Here is a 20,348-nt window from a genome sequence, read left to right on the forward strand (position 1 = left end):
CTTTTGTTTTGCAGTAGCCGTAAGTGGCCTCAGAGAAAAGTCTATTAGGCCACACCCATGAGCAAAAGAAACTATGAAGATTTAAAGGGGCCTTGGAGATATTAGCATTCAGTTTGACCCCACTGAGAGGTCACCCAAGCTTTGGAAGCCCAGGTGTAATGTATACCTGGCAGTGTTTTCTTTTTTGGTTGCATTTAAGTTCTGTCCCATAGTTTAAGGAATGTGCTTAGATAATAGTGTTTTTAAATATCCTAAAACGTGAAATGTAGCGGTGTCCTCCGCCCAGCTATGGACTGGAAGTTTGAATTTCTTTTTAAAAGTTATCTGTCTCTATGGGGATCATTAAAATATTGTTTTCCATCATTCTGAATTTTTTAATATCGTTATATTTGGAATATCAGCAGCAATTTCTTCTCACACCCCAAGGCAAGTTTGTTTGTAAAAGCACCTCAATATTTCCTGGTAAAGGAGGTTCAATCTATTCTGTAGACCATTTTCTGACAAAGGTACTTGGAGAAAATGTGCAACAGTACAAGTGAAAGAACTGTGAGGCTATATGTAGACGTTGCATAATCAAGTAGCAAAGTTTTATATAGGACATACAGCACAGAAACAGGTCATTCAGCCCAATGAATCCATGCCGGTGCTTATGCTCCACTCAAGCCTCTTCCCTTCCTATTTTTATCCAAATCTGCCATTGTAACCATCTACTCCCTTCGCTCTCAAATGCTTGTCTTCCCCTCAAATTAATTTATACTACTTGTTCCAACTACTCCCTGAGGCAATGAGTTCCACATTCTCACTGCTGTTTGGGAAAATAAGTTTCTTCTGAATTCCCATTCGGATTTCTAGGTGACTAGATATATGGTAGCAAATTACATATGATAGTTAAATATTTCTTATACAGACTAATACTATGCAATAGTTTCCCTTGAGGCAAGACACTTGTTGGGATACTCTGGCCTCCCTGTGGTGTTTTTCTTGGGAGTGTGAGGTGGCATGCCATTGATCAGCAGTGAGATCTTCGGCGCCAATGGGATTTTTTATTGATCACACCCCATTACCACCAGGAAACACATGGCAGTGGTGTGCTGTTGGCGGGCATGAAAGATCCAGTCAGTTTGAAAAGCCAGAAGATTGCACCATTTGTTAGCATATTTGTTTTGGACAGGTGGTGGCATTGTGGTATTGTCAGTGTACTAGTATCCACAGACCCAGGGTAATGCTCTGGTAATGCTTAAGGTAATCCCCCACCATGGGCAAGTGGTTAAATTTGAATTCAACAAAAATCTGGAATTAAAGCTTAATGATGGCCATGAAATGATTATTGCAAAAACCCATCTCATTCGCTCATGTTCCTTTATGGTTTTAAAATAATGGGGCAAGGGGAATCTAAATTGGGTAGATGCGATATAGCAAAGGGCAGAGGCATGAAACAAAGGTAATAATATGGGAAATGATACAAAGACTGTGGCAGGGAAGGGACAGAGTGTACAAATCTAAGAATAAATCAGTAGGTAAAGTTAAAGGTTACAAAAATAATAGAAGGATAAAATGTAAGGCTATGTATCTGAATGCATGTTGCATTTAAAACAAAACAGGTGAACTGATTGTGCAAATAGAGGTAAGTATGCTCCAATAGCCAATCTGTCATTCTGATCTCTATATAGATGACAGATTGGAACATGAATGTTGAGGGCTGTGACATTATGAAGGACAAAACATGAGGAAAAAGTCGAGCTAATAAAAGATGATTAAAAACACAAGAGTTCAAAAAACCAGATTATAGGAGTGGTTTGGGTAGAGATGAGGAATGATAAAGACAAGAAATCACTTGTGGGCATGTAGTACAGGCCCCCTAACAGTAGTCACATAGCAGAAAGGGGATCAAAGAATAAATAATTGGAACTTTTCAAAAAGGTATGTTGATTATCATGGGAGATTTTAATCTACTCTACACTGGGAAAATCAGATAGACAAAGGTCGCCTAGATGAGGAATTTATAGAATGTTTTCGGGATAATTTGGAGCCAACCAGGCTGTACTAGACCTGTGCCGGAATTTTACTGCTTCGCCTGCCCGAGGCATGTAAGATCCTGCTCGAGGCTAACAGAGAATGTCATTCTGTGAACCTCATGTGTCCCGATTCTGGGGCAGATATGCTGGTGTAGAGCAATAGAAGTAACTAATTAAATCATACTGAAAGCATCCCACAGTGGCACTGATCATAACATGATTGAATTTTACATTCAGTTTGAGGGAAAGAAGGGTGCAAAATATTTTAAACTTAATAAGAGCAATTATAAGGGCATAAAAACATAGCTAGAGAAAGTGAACTGGCAAATTAGGTTAAGGGTTAGGTCAATAGAGGTGCAGTCATGGACATTTAAGGGAATATTTCAGAATGCTGAATAGATACTTTGCAATGAAAAAGAAAAAATTCAAGGGAAGATCAACCCACCATTCACGATTAACTAAAAAAAGCTAGAGATAGCAAACAAAGAAAATATATATAATTGCGCAAAGATTGGTGGCAGGTCAGAAGATTGGACCGATTATAACAAAACAGCAAACATTGAAAAAATATTAATAAGCAGGGAAAAATTAGAGTATGAGAGAAAGATAGCTAGAAATATAAAAATAGATAGCAAGAGTTTCTATAGACATTTTTAAAATGAGTTAACAAAGTGAGCGTTGGCTCTATAGAAAGTGTGAATTAATAATGGAAAATAAGGAGAATGCAAATGAATTGAACCAGTATTTTGCATTGGTTTTCAGTCATAGAATCATAGGATGCCAACAGTGAAGATGGAGGCCACTTGGCCCATTGAGTCTGCGCCAACTCTCTGACAGAGTATCTTCCCCATGTCCTTTTCCCCGACCCTATCCCCATAACCCCACACAGTTACCAGGGCCAATCTATCCAATCTACACATCCCAGGACAGCAAGGACAATCTTACCATGGCCAATCCACCTAACCCACATATCTTTGCACTGTGGGAGGAAAGCACAGCACCCAGAGGAAACCCACACAGACACAGTGAGAATGTGCAAACTTCACACAGTTACCTAGGGCTGGAATGGAACCTGGGTTCCTGGTGCCGTGAGGCAGCAGTGCTAACCACTTTGCCACTGAGCTGCCCTAATCCCGGAAATACCTATAAATCAGGAATTGGAAGGGAGGGAGGAATTCAAGGAAAATATAATCATCACAGAAGTTGTGCTTGGCAAATTTGTTCTTATGTTCTTATGTAAGTCCCTGGGGTCTGACAGATTTCATTCTATCATCCTGAAACTGCAGCAGGCGACGGTGCAGAGGGACCTCGGGGTCCTTGTGCATGAGTCGCAAAAACCCAGCTTGCACGTGCAGCAGGTGGTCAGGAAGGCGAATGGGATGCTGGCCTTCATAGCGAAGGGGATTGAATATAAAAGTAGGGAGGTCTTGCTGCAGCTGTATAGGGCATTGGTGAGGCCGCAGCTGGAGTACTGTGTGCAGTTTTGGGCGCCGCACCTGCGCAAAGATATTTTGGCCTTGGAGGGAGTGCAGAGGAGGTTTACTAGGCTGATACCGGAGTTGAGGGGGTTGAGCTATGAGGAGAGGCTGAATAAACTAGGCTTGTACTCGTTAGAGTTTAGAAGAATGAGGGGAGATCTCATTGAGATGTATAAGATGATGAATGGGATGGATAGGATAGAGGTGGAGAGACTCTTCCCGCTCAAATAAGACAGTAGGACTAGGGGGCACAGCCTCAAGATAAAGGGGGGGCGGTTTAGAACAGAGTTGAGGAGGAACTTCTTCACTCAAAGGGTGGTGAATCTCTGGAATTCTCTGCCTGTTGAAGTGGTGGAGGCTGCCTCGCTAAATATTTTTAAGACGCAGGTTGATGGGTTTTTGATAAGAGAGGGGAATAAGGGTTATGGGGAGAGGGCGGGAAAGTGGAACTGAACCACGACAGATCAGCCATGATCTTATTGAATGGCGGGGCAGGCTCGAAGGGCTAGATGGCCTACTCCTGCTCCTATTTCTTATGTTCTTATGTTCTTAAAGCAGTGACTCTACAGGTAGTTGGTGTGTTGGTTTTCATTTTTCAAAATTAACTAGATTCGAGAGAAGTTCTGTTAGATTGAAACATAGCTAATTTAACTCCTTTATTCAAAAAGAGAGGGAGACAGAAAGCAGGGAACTATAGGCCAGTTAACTTAACAGTTGTCATAGGGAAAATGTTAGAAATTATTATTAAAGATGTTACAGCAGGGCAACTGGAAAAATTCAAAACAATCAGACTAAGACAACTTGGTTTTATGAAAGGAAAATCATGTTTAATCAATTTATTGAAGTCCTTTGAAGAAGTTATTTGTGTCGTGGATTAAGGAGGAACCGAGGTATATACTGTACTTAGATTTTCAGAAGGCATTTGATAAAGTGTCAATCAAAGATTATTGTGGAAAGAAAAAGCTCATGTTGTAGGGGGTAACATATAGGCATGGAATCGTGTAATAAATAGGTAATTTTCAGGTTGGCAAGATGTAACAATGGCATGCCACAGGGATTAGACCTGGGACCTCAATTCTTTACAATTTATAACAATGATTTGGATGAAGATAACAAAGGTATATAGTTGGTAAATTTTCTGATGACACAAAGATAGAAAGTGAATTATAAAGAGGACTTAAGGAGAATACAAAAGGATATAGGTAAGCTTGGTGAGTGGGCAAAGAGCTGACAAATGGAGAATAATGTGGAAAAATGTGAAATGGTCTATTTTGGCATGAATAATAAAAAGTTGTCAAAATACTGAGAAATTGCAGAGCTCTGTGATGCAGAGAAATCTGGTGTCCTAGTAATTAGGAAAGCTAATAAAATGCTATACTTTATTGTGAATGGCATTGAATACAAGATGTTTTGGTTTGCAGGGCATTGTGAGTCCACATCGGGAGTACTGGTCTCTTTATTTAAGGAATGATGTAAATATGTTGGCAACAATTCAGAAAAGGTTGTTGGTCTACTACATGGAATTCATGGGTTGTCTTATAAGAAAAGGTTGGATAGGCCAGGCTTTTATCTTCTGAAGTTTAGATGAATAAGAAGTGACTTATTTGAAACACACAGATCATAAATGGTCTTGACAGGGTGGATGTGGAAAGTTTGTTTCTTCTTGTGGAAGGAACTTGAAATAGGGGTCACCGTTTGAAAATAAGGGGTTATCCATTTAATAGAAAGATAAGGATTTTTTTCTCTCTCAGAGGGTTGTGAATCTTTGGAATTCTCTTTCTCAAAAGATGGTGTAAGTGGGGTTTTTGAATATTTTATGGCAGAGGTAGACAGATTCTTCATTAGGAAAAGGGGGAAGGCTTATTAGAGCAGAGCAGGAGAGTGAAGTTGTGTTTAAAATCAGATCAGCCATGATTGAATAGTGGAGCAGGTTCGAAGGGACAAATGGCGTACTCCTGCTTCTAATTTTATGTTCATATATTGTATCTGAACATAAACTCAGGTTCATAATGTTTAAGTACATATACCAATTTGTAATTGGTCCAGAGTATATGCAAATACCATTCTATTTCATATATATACCCAACCTTGGCCAGAATGATCTTCAAATGTGGACAGGCTAGAATCTATGTCTAGTATCTGATATTTTAGTTCATCAGATTTCGCCACCTTCCTTATTGTGGGCCATCTATTCTTATATCTGTTCCTAGGTATCATCATTCACTCTTGCTAACAACTCTTGCCAGGCACTACTATCCTCGAGAGATGTCATCTGGAACAATCTGCTTCCATCTGCACCATGCACCAGCATTTTAACTTCATCACCTACCCATAAACTCCATTTTGTGTCCAACATTGGTTTTACTCGTACTGACCTGGATGCCTATTAATTAATGCACCTACCTCATCCCCACCCCATGTTACATTAAACATACAACTCTAGCTGGAACAGACAACAGATCTTCAAGATGTGCCACCAATAGTTAGCATACTGGAAGCTCAGTTAAGAGACACTGTCATTTGACTATTGGTCCAACTTGATTCATCTGCTGTACCGGAGAAAGAAGACAGGATTGACATGAAATCCAATCTGCATCACTTGCACCATTTGACATTTTGACAAATGAATTGCTTGTGTTGCTGATAGTCAAAACTTTTGATTTCTATATAACTCTTTCAAAAACAACTTCATTGATTACAATACTCATATACATAAACTTACCAAGTTCAGTTGATTCTCCAAAGTCTGTATTTGTTTTTGTAAATGTCTCCGCCGTTGATGGACACTCCTCAATCCTCCAATAGACATCTTTTGTTTATTAATTTTATCTTCTTGGTCTCTTATCTGTACATTAAGGATATCTGGTTTGCAATTGCATTTAAGTATTTATGAGTGTTTTATGTGTAAATGTTATATAGCTGAAACATTTTTCTATGGAACAATAACATTTTTAGCTAATGTACATGTAAGAATGACAAAGCAAACAATTTCTTTCACCTTGCCTAATATGAGAAACAATACTCTGATAAGATCAGTGAATGAAATGCAGCATACAAACATGTTTCAATTCATTAAAATAACAATAGACATCATCAAAAGGCACAATGGCCTAGTATATTTGAATATTGCAGCATAGATTTGACCACCTCCTGTGAGCTGCTAATTTCAGTTGTGATGCTTTTGTGAGGCATTAAGCAATGTCCAGGCACTTTCTCAAACAAGGAGAGAACATTGCACCTTCAGGAAATGCTTCCAGAGCACAAAAATAAATAAAAGAAAGCTGCTGCCCTGTATCTTGACTGTATGACCAATGTTGCCGAACACGAACAGGGAAGAAAACCGAAAAACGAGCTTTCTGCTCATCACCCTCGCCCCCACAGTCTAAAATTAAAAGAGAAATTTTAAAAAGGCATCATTTTACTTGTAAGTTTAAACAGGGAAGGAGGTAGGTTGACATTCTCAATTGAAACCATCAGGAGCTGAATAGAGAAATCTGCTGATGGGATCTTGCAGAAGCAGTCACTCCAGTCTACTTCCATCACCTTTCAGAGAGACACTATTGGAGGCTTGGGAACGGGTTTCCTTAAAGAAAATATTTTTCATACACTAATAATTTCACGATGGAAATATTGGGAGTCATTTTCTGGCCTTTCCATGCCTGGTACAGTTCACACTGATCACGCAAAACTGCGCATGAGCCTAAAGACAGGTTTCATGCCCGGCTTGCAATAGTCCCAGTCCCTTTCTACTGGCGCAAACCAGATCATCCCCAGAAAGGGGGAGAGGGGTTCAGAGGCCATTGCAGTCCCCATGTGGTCAGGAACATGGAGGGGTACTGCCGATCTGGCACCTTCCACATAAAAGTGCCCACCTGGCACCCTATAGTGCCAATCTGGCACCCAGGCAATGCCAGATGGGCACTGTCAGTGTGCCAGGGTCAAAAAAAGTGTAGGATGATTGCAGTCCAGACCATTAGTCATTTTCTGGGAAAATTGCAGCCATTATTTCTGTTGACTCTGATTGCAATGATTCCTGCAGTTTTCAACAAAAAAAATTAATAATAAATCCATCACCAATAACCAGCTTGCTTTAGGTGCTAACAAATAGTAAGCTGTTCAAGGCTAGATTTGTCTGACCATTCTTCACCAAAAGTTGAAAAAACTAGCTCATAAGTTGTTTTGCACTAATAGACCATAAAATATTCCCATCCCATTTCTCCTCACTGTGGTAACCCAACTGAGACAGAATCTGTAAACAGACATCACTTGCATTATTTTTTAATGTGAAATGTCAGCAGTGCAGCAAGAGCATAGGGTTGCTCCTGGTCTTACAGTAATAAATTTTACTCCATTTATGAAGGAGAAATTTAAAGGGGGGTGATCCTCCCACCAAGGCAGCTTAGTGGCACAGTGGTTAGCACTACTGCCTCACAGTGCCAGGGACCCAAGGTTCAATTCCTGGCTTGGGTGACTGTCTGTGCAGAGTCTGCATGTTCTCCCAGTGTCTGCGTGGGTTTCCTCCATGTGCTCTGGTTTACTTCCAGTCGGAAAGACATGCTGCTTAGGTGCACGTCCATACTAAATTCTCCCTCAGTGTACTCAAACAGTCACCGGAGTGTGGCAACTAGGGGATTTTCACAGTAACTTCATTGCAGTGGTAATGTCAGCATACTTGTTACACTATTAAATAAACTTCAAACTTTAAAACAAGGGGCCCAGCTTCCAAAAGGGAAAAAAAAAATTACGTTTCAAGTGGGACTCTTTCTTAGAATCTTCACATGTGAAGAGTTATCCCACCTGAAATGTTCATCTCCTCTTTCTGCACTTCCAACATTTTATGTTTTTATTTCAAACTTCCATAACTGTTAACGCCCGTCCTATCAATTCATGTCATTGTACATTTCGCTGGTACATTGATGCATAATCATGCAAAGAAAACTTTAAAATCAAATTTGTTTCACCTGATAAATGGTTGATCAAATGCTTTGATTCAAATATTTGTATAAACTTTAAATACAATTTCATTGATGTATAGGTCAGACACTCAAGTTTCTAGAAGCATACCTGAGCATCAAGCTTAGCAATCAGATTCTTCTCTTGCTCAGCCAGGCAGTCGTACTCATCTTTGCTTTGCATCAACATCTTTATCTGTGTTGAATCATTAATATCCTTCCGTACATTCTGCGGAGCTGTGACAAGGGCGATGCTTGTTGCCAGATTTTCATGTTCACGCTGTAATAAATTTAGCTCCCGTCTGCAAAAGAATAAAGTTCCAAAGGCATTTCAGAAACATGAATCTCTTCTACTCAGAACCAATGCAGTCCACTTATTCTTTGCCTGATTTTTCCAGACATGCTGTGCCATGTTATTTATAAGTAGCTCCTCAAGTGATATAGTAAGAGCACGTTTCATGGCTTTTTGGCTGAGAGAAAACCACTATACCATTTTCACCTGTGCTGCAAGTAGACAATATTCTAATTGCAACATTCCATTTGAAAATTCAAAATGGCCATTTTGAATTTCCCACCATTTCCCTGCCATGGTGGGCAGGGAAAGAATATCCATCATCCTGTTGACAAACATCTTTCAGACTTGGTGACATTTAATAGCACAATGCTTCTAAAATCATGTTTCGGCTTCAAAGCTGACCACACAAAATGAATTGTAGCTTTTGAGCTGAATGCTGAAACAATACTTCCAGCTAATACAAGTTAAGTTGATTCAAACCATCATCATCCAGGCTTTTGGTCAGGCAGTTTCCAGATAATTTGACTCCAGAGTTCTAAGCTAAAATCCTAAAGCAACTAAAATCACAACGAAAAGTAATCCCAGAGAGGATCATGCACTTAGCACAGGCACTAGCAATGAGATCCTAGCTCAAAGGCTTCAATTGGAACACCTAATGGAACATGCCACTTTTCCTTGCTTATGTGCAAAACAAGCTCTTGAGCTATTTCAAATGATACAGGATGATAAACTGGTCTTGCAGGAGGAAAAGATATGTTATAGTAACTCAGTAACTGTAACAGGACCTCTGTCTTTGAATAGTGGAAGAGCAGCGCTGAGAACTTCTAGCCTGGGCATCATCCAGATGAATTAACTGAAAGTTGGGAAAACATAAGAACATAAGAAATAGGAGCAGGAGTAGGCCATCTAGCCCTTCGAGCCTGCCCCGCCATTCAATAAGATCATGGCTGATCTGAAGTGGCTCAGTTCCACTTTCCCGCTTTCTCCCCATAACCCTTAATCCCCTTGCCTACCAAAAACCTATCTACCCGCGTCTTAAATATATTTAGCGAGGTAGCCTCCACCACTTCAACGGGCAGAGAATTCCAGAGATTCACCACCCTTTGAGTGAAGAAGTTCCTTCTCAACTCTGTTCTAAACTGCACCCCCCCCTTATCTTGAGGTTGTGCCCTCTAGTCCTGCTGCCCTTTCTGAGCGGGAAGAACATCTCCACCTCTACCCTATCCATCCCTTTCATCATCTTATATGTCTCAATAAGATCCCCCCTCATCCTTCTAAACTCTAACGAGTACAAGCCCAGTCCATTCAGCCTCTCTTCATAGCGCAACCCCCTCAACTCCGGTATCAGCCTAGTGAACCTCCTCTGCACTCCCTCCAAGGCCAAAATATCCTTGCGCAAGTGCGGTGACCAAAACTGCACACAGTACTCCAGCTGCGGCCTCACCAGTGCCCTGTACAGTTGCAGCAAGACCTCCCTACTTTTATATTCAGTCCCCCTCGCTATGAAAGCCAGCATCCCATTTGCCTTCCTGACCACCTGCTGCACCTGTAGGCTGGGATTTTGTGACTCATGCACAAGGACCCCCAGGTCCCTCTGCACTGTAGCATGCTGCAGCTTTTCACCCTGTAAGTAGTAGTCCTTCCTACTATTATTCCTACCAAAGTGGATAACCTCACACTTGCCAACATTGTATTCCATCTGCCAGGTCCTCGCCCACTCGCTCAGCCTATCTAGATCCCTCTGCAGACTTTCCACACCCTCCGCACAATTTGCAGTTCCACTTATCTTTGTGTCATCAGCAAATCTCGACACCTTACACTCAGTTCCCTCCTCCAGATCATCTATATAAGAACATAAGAAATAGGAGCAGGAGTAGGCCATCTAGCCCTTCGAGCCTGCCCCGCCATTCAATAAGATCATGGCTGATCTGTCGTGGCTCAGTTCCACTTTCCCGCCCTCTCCCCATAACCCTTAATCCCCTCTCTTATCAAGAACCCATCAACCCGCTTCTTAAAAATATTTAGCGAGGCAGCCTCCACCACTTCAACAGGCAGAGAATTCCAGAGATTCACCACCCTTTGAGTGAAGAAGTTCCTCCTCAACTCTGTTCTAAACCGCCTCCCCTTTATCTTGAGGCTTGGTAAATAGCTGAGGCCCCAGCACCGATCCCTGGGGGACATCCCTTTGAATGAAGGTATAAAAATGGAGGCCTCTGCACTCCTCAGATCAATTGGCAATACTAATGAGTATTTGTAGCAACAGTGGACAGATGGTAATATCTCTCCTAGTCATTGTAGAAGTGGCAGTTAGTATACAAATCTTTTGCCTGCAGTTTTGTAAGCATCTTTGTCAGGCAAATTGGAAAGATGCAGAGTATTAGGACAGGGAGCAAGATACCAAATTAGCCTGTGAGACTGCATGTATTTGTCAATTCCAGAAATAGATAAGTATCACAACTGTATATTGGGATCAAAGAATGGCGAATCTGAATTAGAAACTTAGCACCAATTAATATTTATTTTCAAATATTCTATCCAGTGAGTAATATCTGCACCATATTTCAATTATTCAAATACATCTGGAGATTGTTCAAATTTTGAAAAGTCTTCACTATAGTTTAGAGGGAGTTCAGAGCAAAGCTCAGTTCCTAACAGTGGCCTGTTCCAACACTGCACTCAGAATTGTTGTAGCAGTTGCCTTGCAGCCAATACTATTAAAAATTTAATTCATGGGATGTGGGGATCGCTGGCAAGGCAAGCAATTAATCATCATCCCTAATTGCCCTGGAGAAGGTGGGGTGAGTTCTCTTCTGGAACAGTTGCAATCCATGTGGTGTAGTACATCCAGTGCTGTTAGGGAAGGAGTTCCAGGATTTTGACCTCGTGACAAGTGAAGGAATGGCGATATGTTTCCAAATCAGGATGGTGAGTAATCTGAAGGGAATTTCCAGGTGGTGGTGTTTCTATGTGTCTACTACTCTTGTCCTTCTAGGTGGTAAAGGTCATGACTTTGCAAGGTGTTAACGAAGGAGCCTTGTTCAATTCCTGCAGACCTGCAGTGCATCTTGTAGATTGGACACAGGGCTGCCATTGTACTGGCTGACAGAGTTAATGACTGTGGATGGGGTGCCAGTTAAGTGGGCTGCTGTGTCCAGAATGGTATGAAGCTTCTTGTGTGTCGTTGGAGCTGCATTCATCCAGGCAAGTTCGGAGTATTGCATCACACTCCTGATTCATTGCCTGTGAATGGTGGACAGGCTTATTGGAGTCAGGACGTGAGTTACTTGCCACAGGGTTCCTAGCCTCTGACCCACTCTTGTAGCCACAGTATCTATATGACCGTTCAGTTCAGTTTCTTGTCAACAATAACCCCTGGATGTTCATAAGGGATACAGCTAATGTAACCCTATAGAATGGAATGGGGTGATGGTCAGGTTCTCTCTTGTTGGAGATAAACATTGCCCTGGTACATGTGTGGCATAAATGTGACTTGTCACTTGTCAACCCAAGCCTAAATATTGTCCAGGTCTTGCTGCACCTGGATGTGGACTGCTTCAGTACCTAAGAAATTGTGAATCATAGAATCATAGAATTCCCCACAGTGCAGGAGGAGGCCATTTGGCCTATTGAGACTGTACCAACCACAATCCCACCCAGGCCCTATTCCTGTAACCCCATATATTTACCTTGCTAATCCCCTGACACCAGGATCAATTTAGTATGGCCAATCAACCTAACTTGCACATAGAGTCATAGATGTTTACAGCATGGAAACAGGCCCTTAAGACCAACTTGTCCATGCTACCCTTTTTTTTAAGCACCTAAGCTAATCCCAATTGCTCGCATTTGGCCCATATCCCTCTATACCCATCTAAATGCTTTTTAAAAGACAAAATTGTACCTGTCTCTCCTGCTACCTTTGGCAGCTTGCTCCAGACATTCACCATCCTCTGTGTGAAGAAATTGCCCCTCTGGACACTTTAGTATCTCTCCTCTCTCACCTTAAACTAATGCCCTCTAGTTTTAGACTTCCCTACCTTTGGGAAAAGATATTGACTATTTAGCTGATCTGCGCCCCTCATTATTTTACAGACTTCTATAAGATCACCCCAAAGCCTCATATGCTCCAGAGAAAAAAAGTCTCAGTCTATTCAGCCTCTCCTTATAACCCAATCCATCAAGTCCCAGTAGCATCCTAATAAATCTTTTCTACACTCTTTCTAGTTTAATAATATCTTTTCTATAGTAGGGTGACCACAATTGCACACAGTATTCCAAGTGTGGCCTTACCAATGTCTTGTACAACTTCAACAAGACGTCCCAATTCTTGTATTCAATGTTCTGACTGATGAAACCAAGCAGGCTGAATGCCTTCTTTATCATTCTGTCCACCTGTGACTCCACTTTCAAGGAGCTATGATCATGTATCCCTAGATCTCTTTGTTCTGTAACTTTCTCCAACGCCCTTTCATTAACTGAATAAGTCCTGCCCTGGTTCAATCTACCAAAATGCATCACCTCGCATTTGTCTAAATTAAACTCCACCTGCCATTCATCAGCCCACTGGCCCAATTGATCAAGATCAAGTTGTAATTGGAGATAAAGTTCTTCACTGTCCACTATGCCACCAATCTTGGTGTCATCTGCAAACTTCCTAACCATGCCTCCTATATTCTCGTCCAAATCATTAATATAAATGACAAATAACAGTGGACCCAGCACTGATCCCACCACTGGTACACCACTGCACAGGCCTCCAGTTTGAAAAACCACTCTACAATCACTCCCTGGCATCTGTTAAGAAGCCAATTTTGTACCAATTTAGATACCTCACCTTGGATCCTGTGAGATTTAACTTTTTGCAACAACCTGATACTGGAGTTGGGGGGGTTGAGCTATGAGGAGAGGCTGAATAGACTGGGCTTGTACTCGTTAGAGTTTAGAAGGATGAGGGGAGATCTCATTGAGACATATAAGATGATGAAAGGGATGGATAGGGTAGAGGTGGAGAGGTTCTTCCCACTCAGAAAGGACAGCAGGACTAGAGGGCACAGCCTCAAGATAAGGTGTGGGGGCAGTTTAGAACAGAGTTGAGGAGGAACTTCTTCACTCAAAGGGTGGCGAATCTCTGGAATTCTCTGCCCGTTGAAGTGGTGGAGGCTACCTCGCTAAATATATTTAAGACGCGGATAGATAGGTTTTTGGTAGGCAAGGGGATTAAGGGTTATGGGGAGAAAGCGGGAAAGTGGAACTGAGCCACTTCAGATCAGCCATGATCTTATTGAATGGCGGGGCAGGCTCAAAGGGCTAGATGGCCTACTCCTGTTCCTACTTCTTATGTTCTACCATGTGGCACCTTGTCAAAGGGCTTACTAAAGTCCATGTAGACAACATCAACTGCACTGCCCTCATCTATCTTATTGATTAGCCCTCCAAAAAACTCAATCAAATTTGTGAGACATGATTTTCCACTCGCAAAGCCATGCTGGCTGTCCCTAATCAGTCCTTGCATCTCTAAATGCCTGTAGATTAGAACATAGAACATAGAACACTACAGCACAAACAGGCCCTTCGGCCCACAAGTTGCGCCGACCACATCACCTACCAACCTACAGACCTATCTATAACCCTCAATCTCATTAAACCCCATATACTCATCCAGAAGTCTTTTAAAAGACCCCAGCGAGTTCGCCTCCACCACCACTGACGGCAGCCGATTCCATTCACTCACCACCCTCTGAGTGAAAAACTTACCCCTAACATCACTTCTGAACCTCCCTCCCCGCACCTTAAATCTGTGTCCTCTCGTAGCGACCATTTCAAACCGGGGAAATAGCCTCTGAGAGTCCACCCTATCTATTCCTCTCAACATTTTGTAAACTTCTATCAGGTCGCCTCTCAACCTTCGTCTCTCCAGGGAAAAGAGTCCCAGCTCCCTCAACCTAACTTCATAAGGCATGCCTCCCAGTCCAGGCAACATCCTTGTAAATCTCCTCTGCACCCTTTCAATAGCTTCTACATCTTTCCTATAGTGAGGCGACCAGAACTGCGCACAATACTCCAAATGAGGCCTGACAAGGGTCTTATAAAGTTCCAGCATTACCTCCCGACTCCTAAACTCAATCCCTCGATTAATGAAGGCCAGTACACCATACGCCTTCTTGACCACCTCCTCCACCTGCGAGGCCGATTTAAGAGTCCTGTGGACCCGGACCCCAAGATCCTTCTGCTCCTCAACACTACTCAGACTTCTGCCCTTAATAGTGTACTCGTTCATCCCGTTGGTTCTGCCAAAATGGACGACAACACATTTATCCGCGTTGAAGTCCATCTGCCACTTCTCCGCCCAGTCCTGCATCCTATCTATGTCCTGCTGCAACTTTTGCCATCCTTCCAGATCATCCACAACACCACCGACCTTCGTGTCATCAGCGAACTTACTTACCCATCCCTCCACTTCCTCATCCAGGTCATTTATGAAAATGACAAACAACAAGGGTCCCAGAACAGATCCTTGAGGCACTCCGCTGGTGACTGACCTCCATTCAGAAAAAGCCCCATCCACAACCACTCTCTGCCTTCTGCAGGCAAGCCAGTTCTGGATCCACAAGGCCAAAGGCCCTTGGATCCCATGCCCTCTCACCTTCTCAAGAAGTCTTGCATGGGGGACCTTATCAAACGCCTTGCTGAAGTCCATGTACACTACGTCCACGGCACTTCCTTCGTCAATGTGTTCAGTCACATTATCGAAGAACTCAACTAGGCTTGTAAGGCACGACCTGCCCTTGACAAATCCATGCTGACTATTCCTGATCATGTCAAACCTCTCCAAATGTTCATAAATCTTGTCCCTCAGAAGCCTCTCCATCAGCTTACCAACCACTGAGGTCAGACTCACCGGTCGGTAATTTCCCGGGCTATCTCTGTTCCCTTTCTTAAAAATAGGAACTACATCCGCAATCCTCCAATCCTCTGGAACCTCTCCCGTCTCCATTGACGACGCAAAGATCATCGCCAGGGGCTCTGCAATCTCTTCCCTCGCCTCCCACAGTATCCTGGGGTACATCCCATCTGGTCCCGGCGACTTATCTACCTTGATAGATTCTGTCTCTCAAAATACCTTCCAACAACTTGCCCACCACAGATGTGGGGCTCACTGGCCTGTAGTTCTCAGGTTTTTCCCCACAGCCCTTTTTAAACAAAGACACAACATTTGCTACTCTCCAATCTTCAGGCACCTCACCCATGACAATCAATGATTCAAATATCTCAGCTAGGGGACCCACAATTTCCTCCCTAGCCTCCCACAATATCCTGGGATACACTTCATCAGGTCCCAGGGATTTATCTACTTTGATGCACTTTAAGACTTCCAGTACCTCCTTCTTTGTAATATGTACACTCCTCAAGTCATCACTATTTACTTCCCCACGTTCCCTAACATCCATGCTTTTCTCAAAAGTAAATACTGATGAGAAATATTCATTTAGGATCTTACCCATCTCTTGAGTATCCACAAGTAGATGACCTTTTTGATCCTTAAGAGGCCGTACCTTCTCCCTTGTTATGCTTTTGTCCTTTATGTATTTGTAGAAGCTCTTTGGATTTTCCTTTGCCTTACCTGCCAAAACAATCTCATGTCCCCTTTTTGCCCTCCTAATTTCTCTCTTAACTCTACTGCGACACCACCTATACTCTTCAAGGGATTCACTTGATCCCAGTTACTTGTGCATGTCATGTGCCTCTTTCTTCTTTCTGACTAGGGCCTCAATATCCCAACTCATCCAGGGTTCCCCACTTCTACCAGCTTTGCCCTTCATTCTAAGAGGAATGTGATTACCCTGAACCCTGGTTAACACACTTTTGAAAGTTACCAGACGTCCCTTTGCCTTCCCACAGACTCCCCCAATTAACTTTTGAAAGTTCCTGCCTGATGCCATCAAAACTGGCCTTGCCCCAATTTAGAATTTTAACTTTTGGGCCAGATCTATCATTCTCCATAGCTATCTTAAAACTAATAGAATTATGGTAATTGGTCCCAAAGTGGTTCCTCACTGTCACCTGCCCTTCCTTATTTCCCAAGGGGAGGTCAAGTTTTGCCCCCTCTCTAGTTGGGCCACCCACATATTGAATGAGAAATTCCTCCTGAATACACTCAACAAATTTCTCTGCATCCAACCCTCTAATACTATGGCTGTCCCCTTCAATGTTGGGAAAGTTAAAATCTCCAACTATTACCACCCTATTTTTCTTGAAGCTATCCGTAATCTCCTTATATATTTGCTCCTCAATTTCCCTCTGACTATTTGGGGGGCTATTGTACGACCCTATCAAAGTCATTTTCCCCTGTTATTTCTCAGTTCTACCCATACAGACCCAGTGGCCGAACCCTCGGATGTATTCCCTCTCAGTATGGCCGTGATCTTTTCCCTAATCGCAATTCCCCCTCCTCTCTTATTTCCTTATCTATCTTTCCTATAGCATCTTTGCCCTGGAACACTGAGCTGCCAGTCCTGTCCCTCCCTTAGCCATGTTTCAGTAATTGCTATAATAACAGTCCCACGTACCCATCCACGTCCTGAGTTCATCTGCCTTGCCCATCAGGCTGCTTGCATTGAAATAAATGCAGTTTAATCTAGACTTCCCTTGCTCTTTGTCTTGCTTTTGTCCGATCTGTCTGATATTAGGATTTCTGACACTGCCGTTACCACTTAATGTGCTCTCTTTAACTTCTGTGATGTCCTTCTCTTCTGTCTCCCTACTGCTTTGGATCCCACCCTCCTGCCAAACTAGTTTAAACCCTCCCTTTGAACCCTCCACATCCTTGGAGTGGTGCTGAACATTGTGTTATTGTCAGCAAACTTTTACATGTTGACATACAAAAGTACATGAGCAGAAGTAGGCTATTCGGCACCTCAGTAAGATCACGAGTGATCTAATCGTAACCTGAAAAATCCTTCTCATCTCCAAAATTATACAAAAATTGTAAAGTACTTCAGGCAAGATTTCCCATTTTTGTTGCCTGGAATGCATTGTATGCTCTGTTAGCCTGTACAAAATTGGCATTAAGGCAAAGGCATTTCGGAGGAAGGCTAATTACAACCACGTGTTGGGAGCTATTCTTGGTGCTGTTTTATTTTCTGGTTTATTACCTTTGCTGCTGAAGGCATTTATTAGTCTGTTTGATGATAAACAATATATCTCAGAAACTAATGGCCGGATTCCAAAAAAACTTGGTACATAGATAGGGTATGGCTCAAAGAAAAACTAATTAACTTTTGGTGAAAATGAGGATTTTAATCCAGAATTTTTTGAAAAGGTCTGTTACTTTGAGGGACCAGATGAATTAACTATCTCTTAAGAATGTTATGGGTTATTTTATTAAGAATGTTGTTGATTATCTCAGAATATTATGAATTGTCTCAGCGGCTGTGATGCAATTTGACTCAGCTGTCAAAATGTGAACAGAGTTTTCAGAGTGGGTTGTTTGATGTCAGTTAGCCTGAAGTCTCCTTAATCAGATGGAAACTCTTAAAAAAGTCTCTTTTTGGGTTTATAGTTGCAGACTTTCAACACAAAAAGGGAAAAGCCTCAAGGAAAAGCTGAATAATTGTAATAATGTTGGGTTAATGTGGTGGAGGTATTTTACTCTATGGCGCGCTCTCTTCACTTGTTGCTTTTTGTGTCTTTTTTACTGCCTATCTGGTGTGCTACTTTCTACATATGTTTAACTACCATCTCCATTTCTGAATTTTAGAGAGCTGGAATTTTGGCTGTTACATTAAATTTAGCTTGCCTTTAGAAATGTATGCCGACTAAGTCATAATTAGCAAATTCACGCTGTGTTACTGGGCAGAATATTAACTCACTCAAAACACATCCATTTGTAGAGAATTAAAATTGAGCTCAGTAACTTGAGGGGAAGGATAGTAAGCCCTGCAGGGGGCAGACACAAACATTGAGTGGGCACTAGGAACAGCACCACTGGCCGGCTGGTCCATTCCCTGGTTCCATCTTATCCCTGAGCCAATTATCCAGAGGCAAAAAGGTGGGTGGCATAGCTAGCCACCTACAAGCAGTGGGTGGCTGATTCACCTTGTCAAGGGCCACTGAAGAACAACTGCCAGATTCCCACAGGCAGTAGGGGCAGTGAAACTACCTGAAGGTGGTCTTTTGGTCAAAGACTGATGGGCAAGTGCACCATGCAGAATTAGAGACTTTTCCTGCCGGTTTGGATTCAAATGTAGCCACAAGCAGCCCAGTGGACGGTTTTCCCACCCACAATGGCAGCCAGGCTGCTGAATCTATTTGTTTAAATAATTTTGAAAACGTTGGGAGGAAGGAACCTTCATTGTGAGTGCCCCTGCCATGGCATTGTGCTGCTGCTTCCAAAAGGAGGCCCTCCAGCTTGTTAACAGTAGGTTGGGCAGGAAGTTGCACCTGCCGTCATATCCAACGAGATATCCCTTCTCCTCTGGGAGTCAGGGAGCACCCAAAGGGAAGAGGAGCAACAGGCAGATACCCTGGGACCTCCACTCAGAATGCCCAGAGGACACGTGGGCCTTCATATTTCCCTTTGTCTGTGATCCCATCAGCTGTGACTGCAGAGGGTGCAGCTGTGCAAAGCAGGAGATCCAAAGTACACTCCAGCCCCCCAGGTCTTGAAGGCACAGAGGACACACACAAAAGTCATCAAGAATAACAGAGCATAGTGGTCAGCAGGCTGTGTTCGCCCCTGCTGCAGATGCTGGGGTAGCACCTAGACACAGTGGCAGGCAAAGAGAAGTTAAACAGTTCTGGTGTCACCTGTGGTTGCATGGGTTCATTAGCGTTTTTCAATGTTGGTACACTTTCATAAATATCTGATCACTTGCTCTTTTAGAAGGTCAGATGTCTCTTCATTACATTTTGTAGCCATTAAGCCTGTGCTGCACCCCTATATTCAGGGAGTCAAGCCAGGATGGGTATATATTCCCCAGAAGTATGTATACTCAGGGAGGCATCGATTTTTGCCAGGGCCTTAGCCAACCGTGTGCCAGAAGCCTCCCGTTCATACTGCACCTTTGACATTCGCACTCTTCTCAATTCCCAAGCCTTTGCTTCAGCAGAACTACATCCTGTGTTCCTTTTCAGTTGTCCAATTGAGCTGCTTTGCTGCTCCATCCACCTGATGACCCAGCTCCCACCAGCATCATGACACAACATGTTGGAGATTTCTGAATGAACCCATTCCCCACCCACTGCCTTTTCACACCTTCACACACCCTACCCCTACAATACCTGTAATCCAACACAGCCTTTCCCATGCTCCCACTCCATCAATAACCTCAGCCATCCCAGACCCCAGTTACTTTTCATTCTTTCCCCCATTTAGGCCCCCAGCGTTCCCAGTCCCCCTCTAATTCTTTGCATCACCCCACCTCTCTCCTCCCTATCTTCTTTCACCCATAACAGGAAGATCATTGCTGCGCTGCACCCAATTGACGCAAGTACTGCTGAAGAGTCCAGCTGAGCGATGGCCTACCTAATCGATGGACCATATAGTGCTCAGGAAACCAGCAGCTTCAGAGCCCTCAATCTTTTTTAGCATTCGAGAGGTCTCCCAAAC

The 20,348-nt window shown here is 42.8% G+C and overlaps 1 protein-coding gene across 1 annotated transcript in view; it reads right to left on the reverse strand.

The window, feature by feature from the left end:
- LOC145356078 (coiled-coil domain-containing protein 63-like) overlaps positions 1–20,348 on the reverse strand; it is a 65,447-nt gene that overhangs the window by 39,425 nt on the left and 5,674 nt on the right. The window contains exons 2-3 of the mRNA XM_080208686.1: positions 8,558–8,747; positions 6,216–6,338 (exon numbers count right to left, since the gene is read on the reverse strand). Of these exons, the coding sequence (XP_080064812.1) occupies positions 6,216–6,338; positions 8,558–8,747 (313 nt within the window). The remainder of the gene's footprint in view (positions 1–6,215; positions 6,339–8,557; positions 8,748–20,348) is intronic.

This window comes from Carcharhinus amblyrhynchos, chromosome 20 (assembly GCF_965287045.1).
Source record: "Carcharhinus amblyrhynchos chromosome 20, sCarAmb.v2.hapA, whole genome shotgun sequence".
In the NCBI taxonomy this organism is placed as follows: domain Eukaryota; kingdom Metazoa; phylum Chordata; class Chondrichthyes; order Carcharhiniformes; family Carcharhinidae; genus Carcharhinus; species Carcharhinus amblyrhynchos.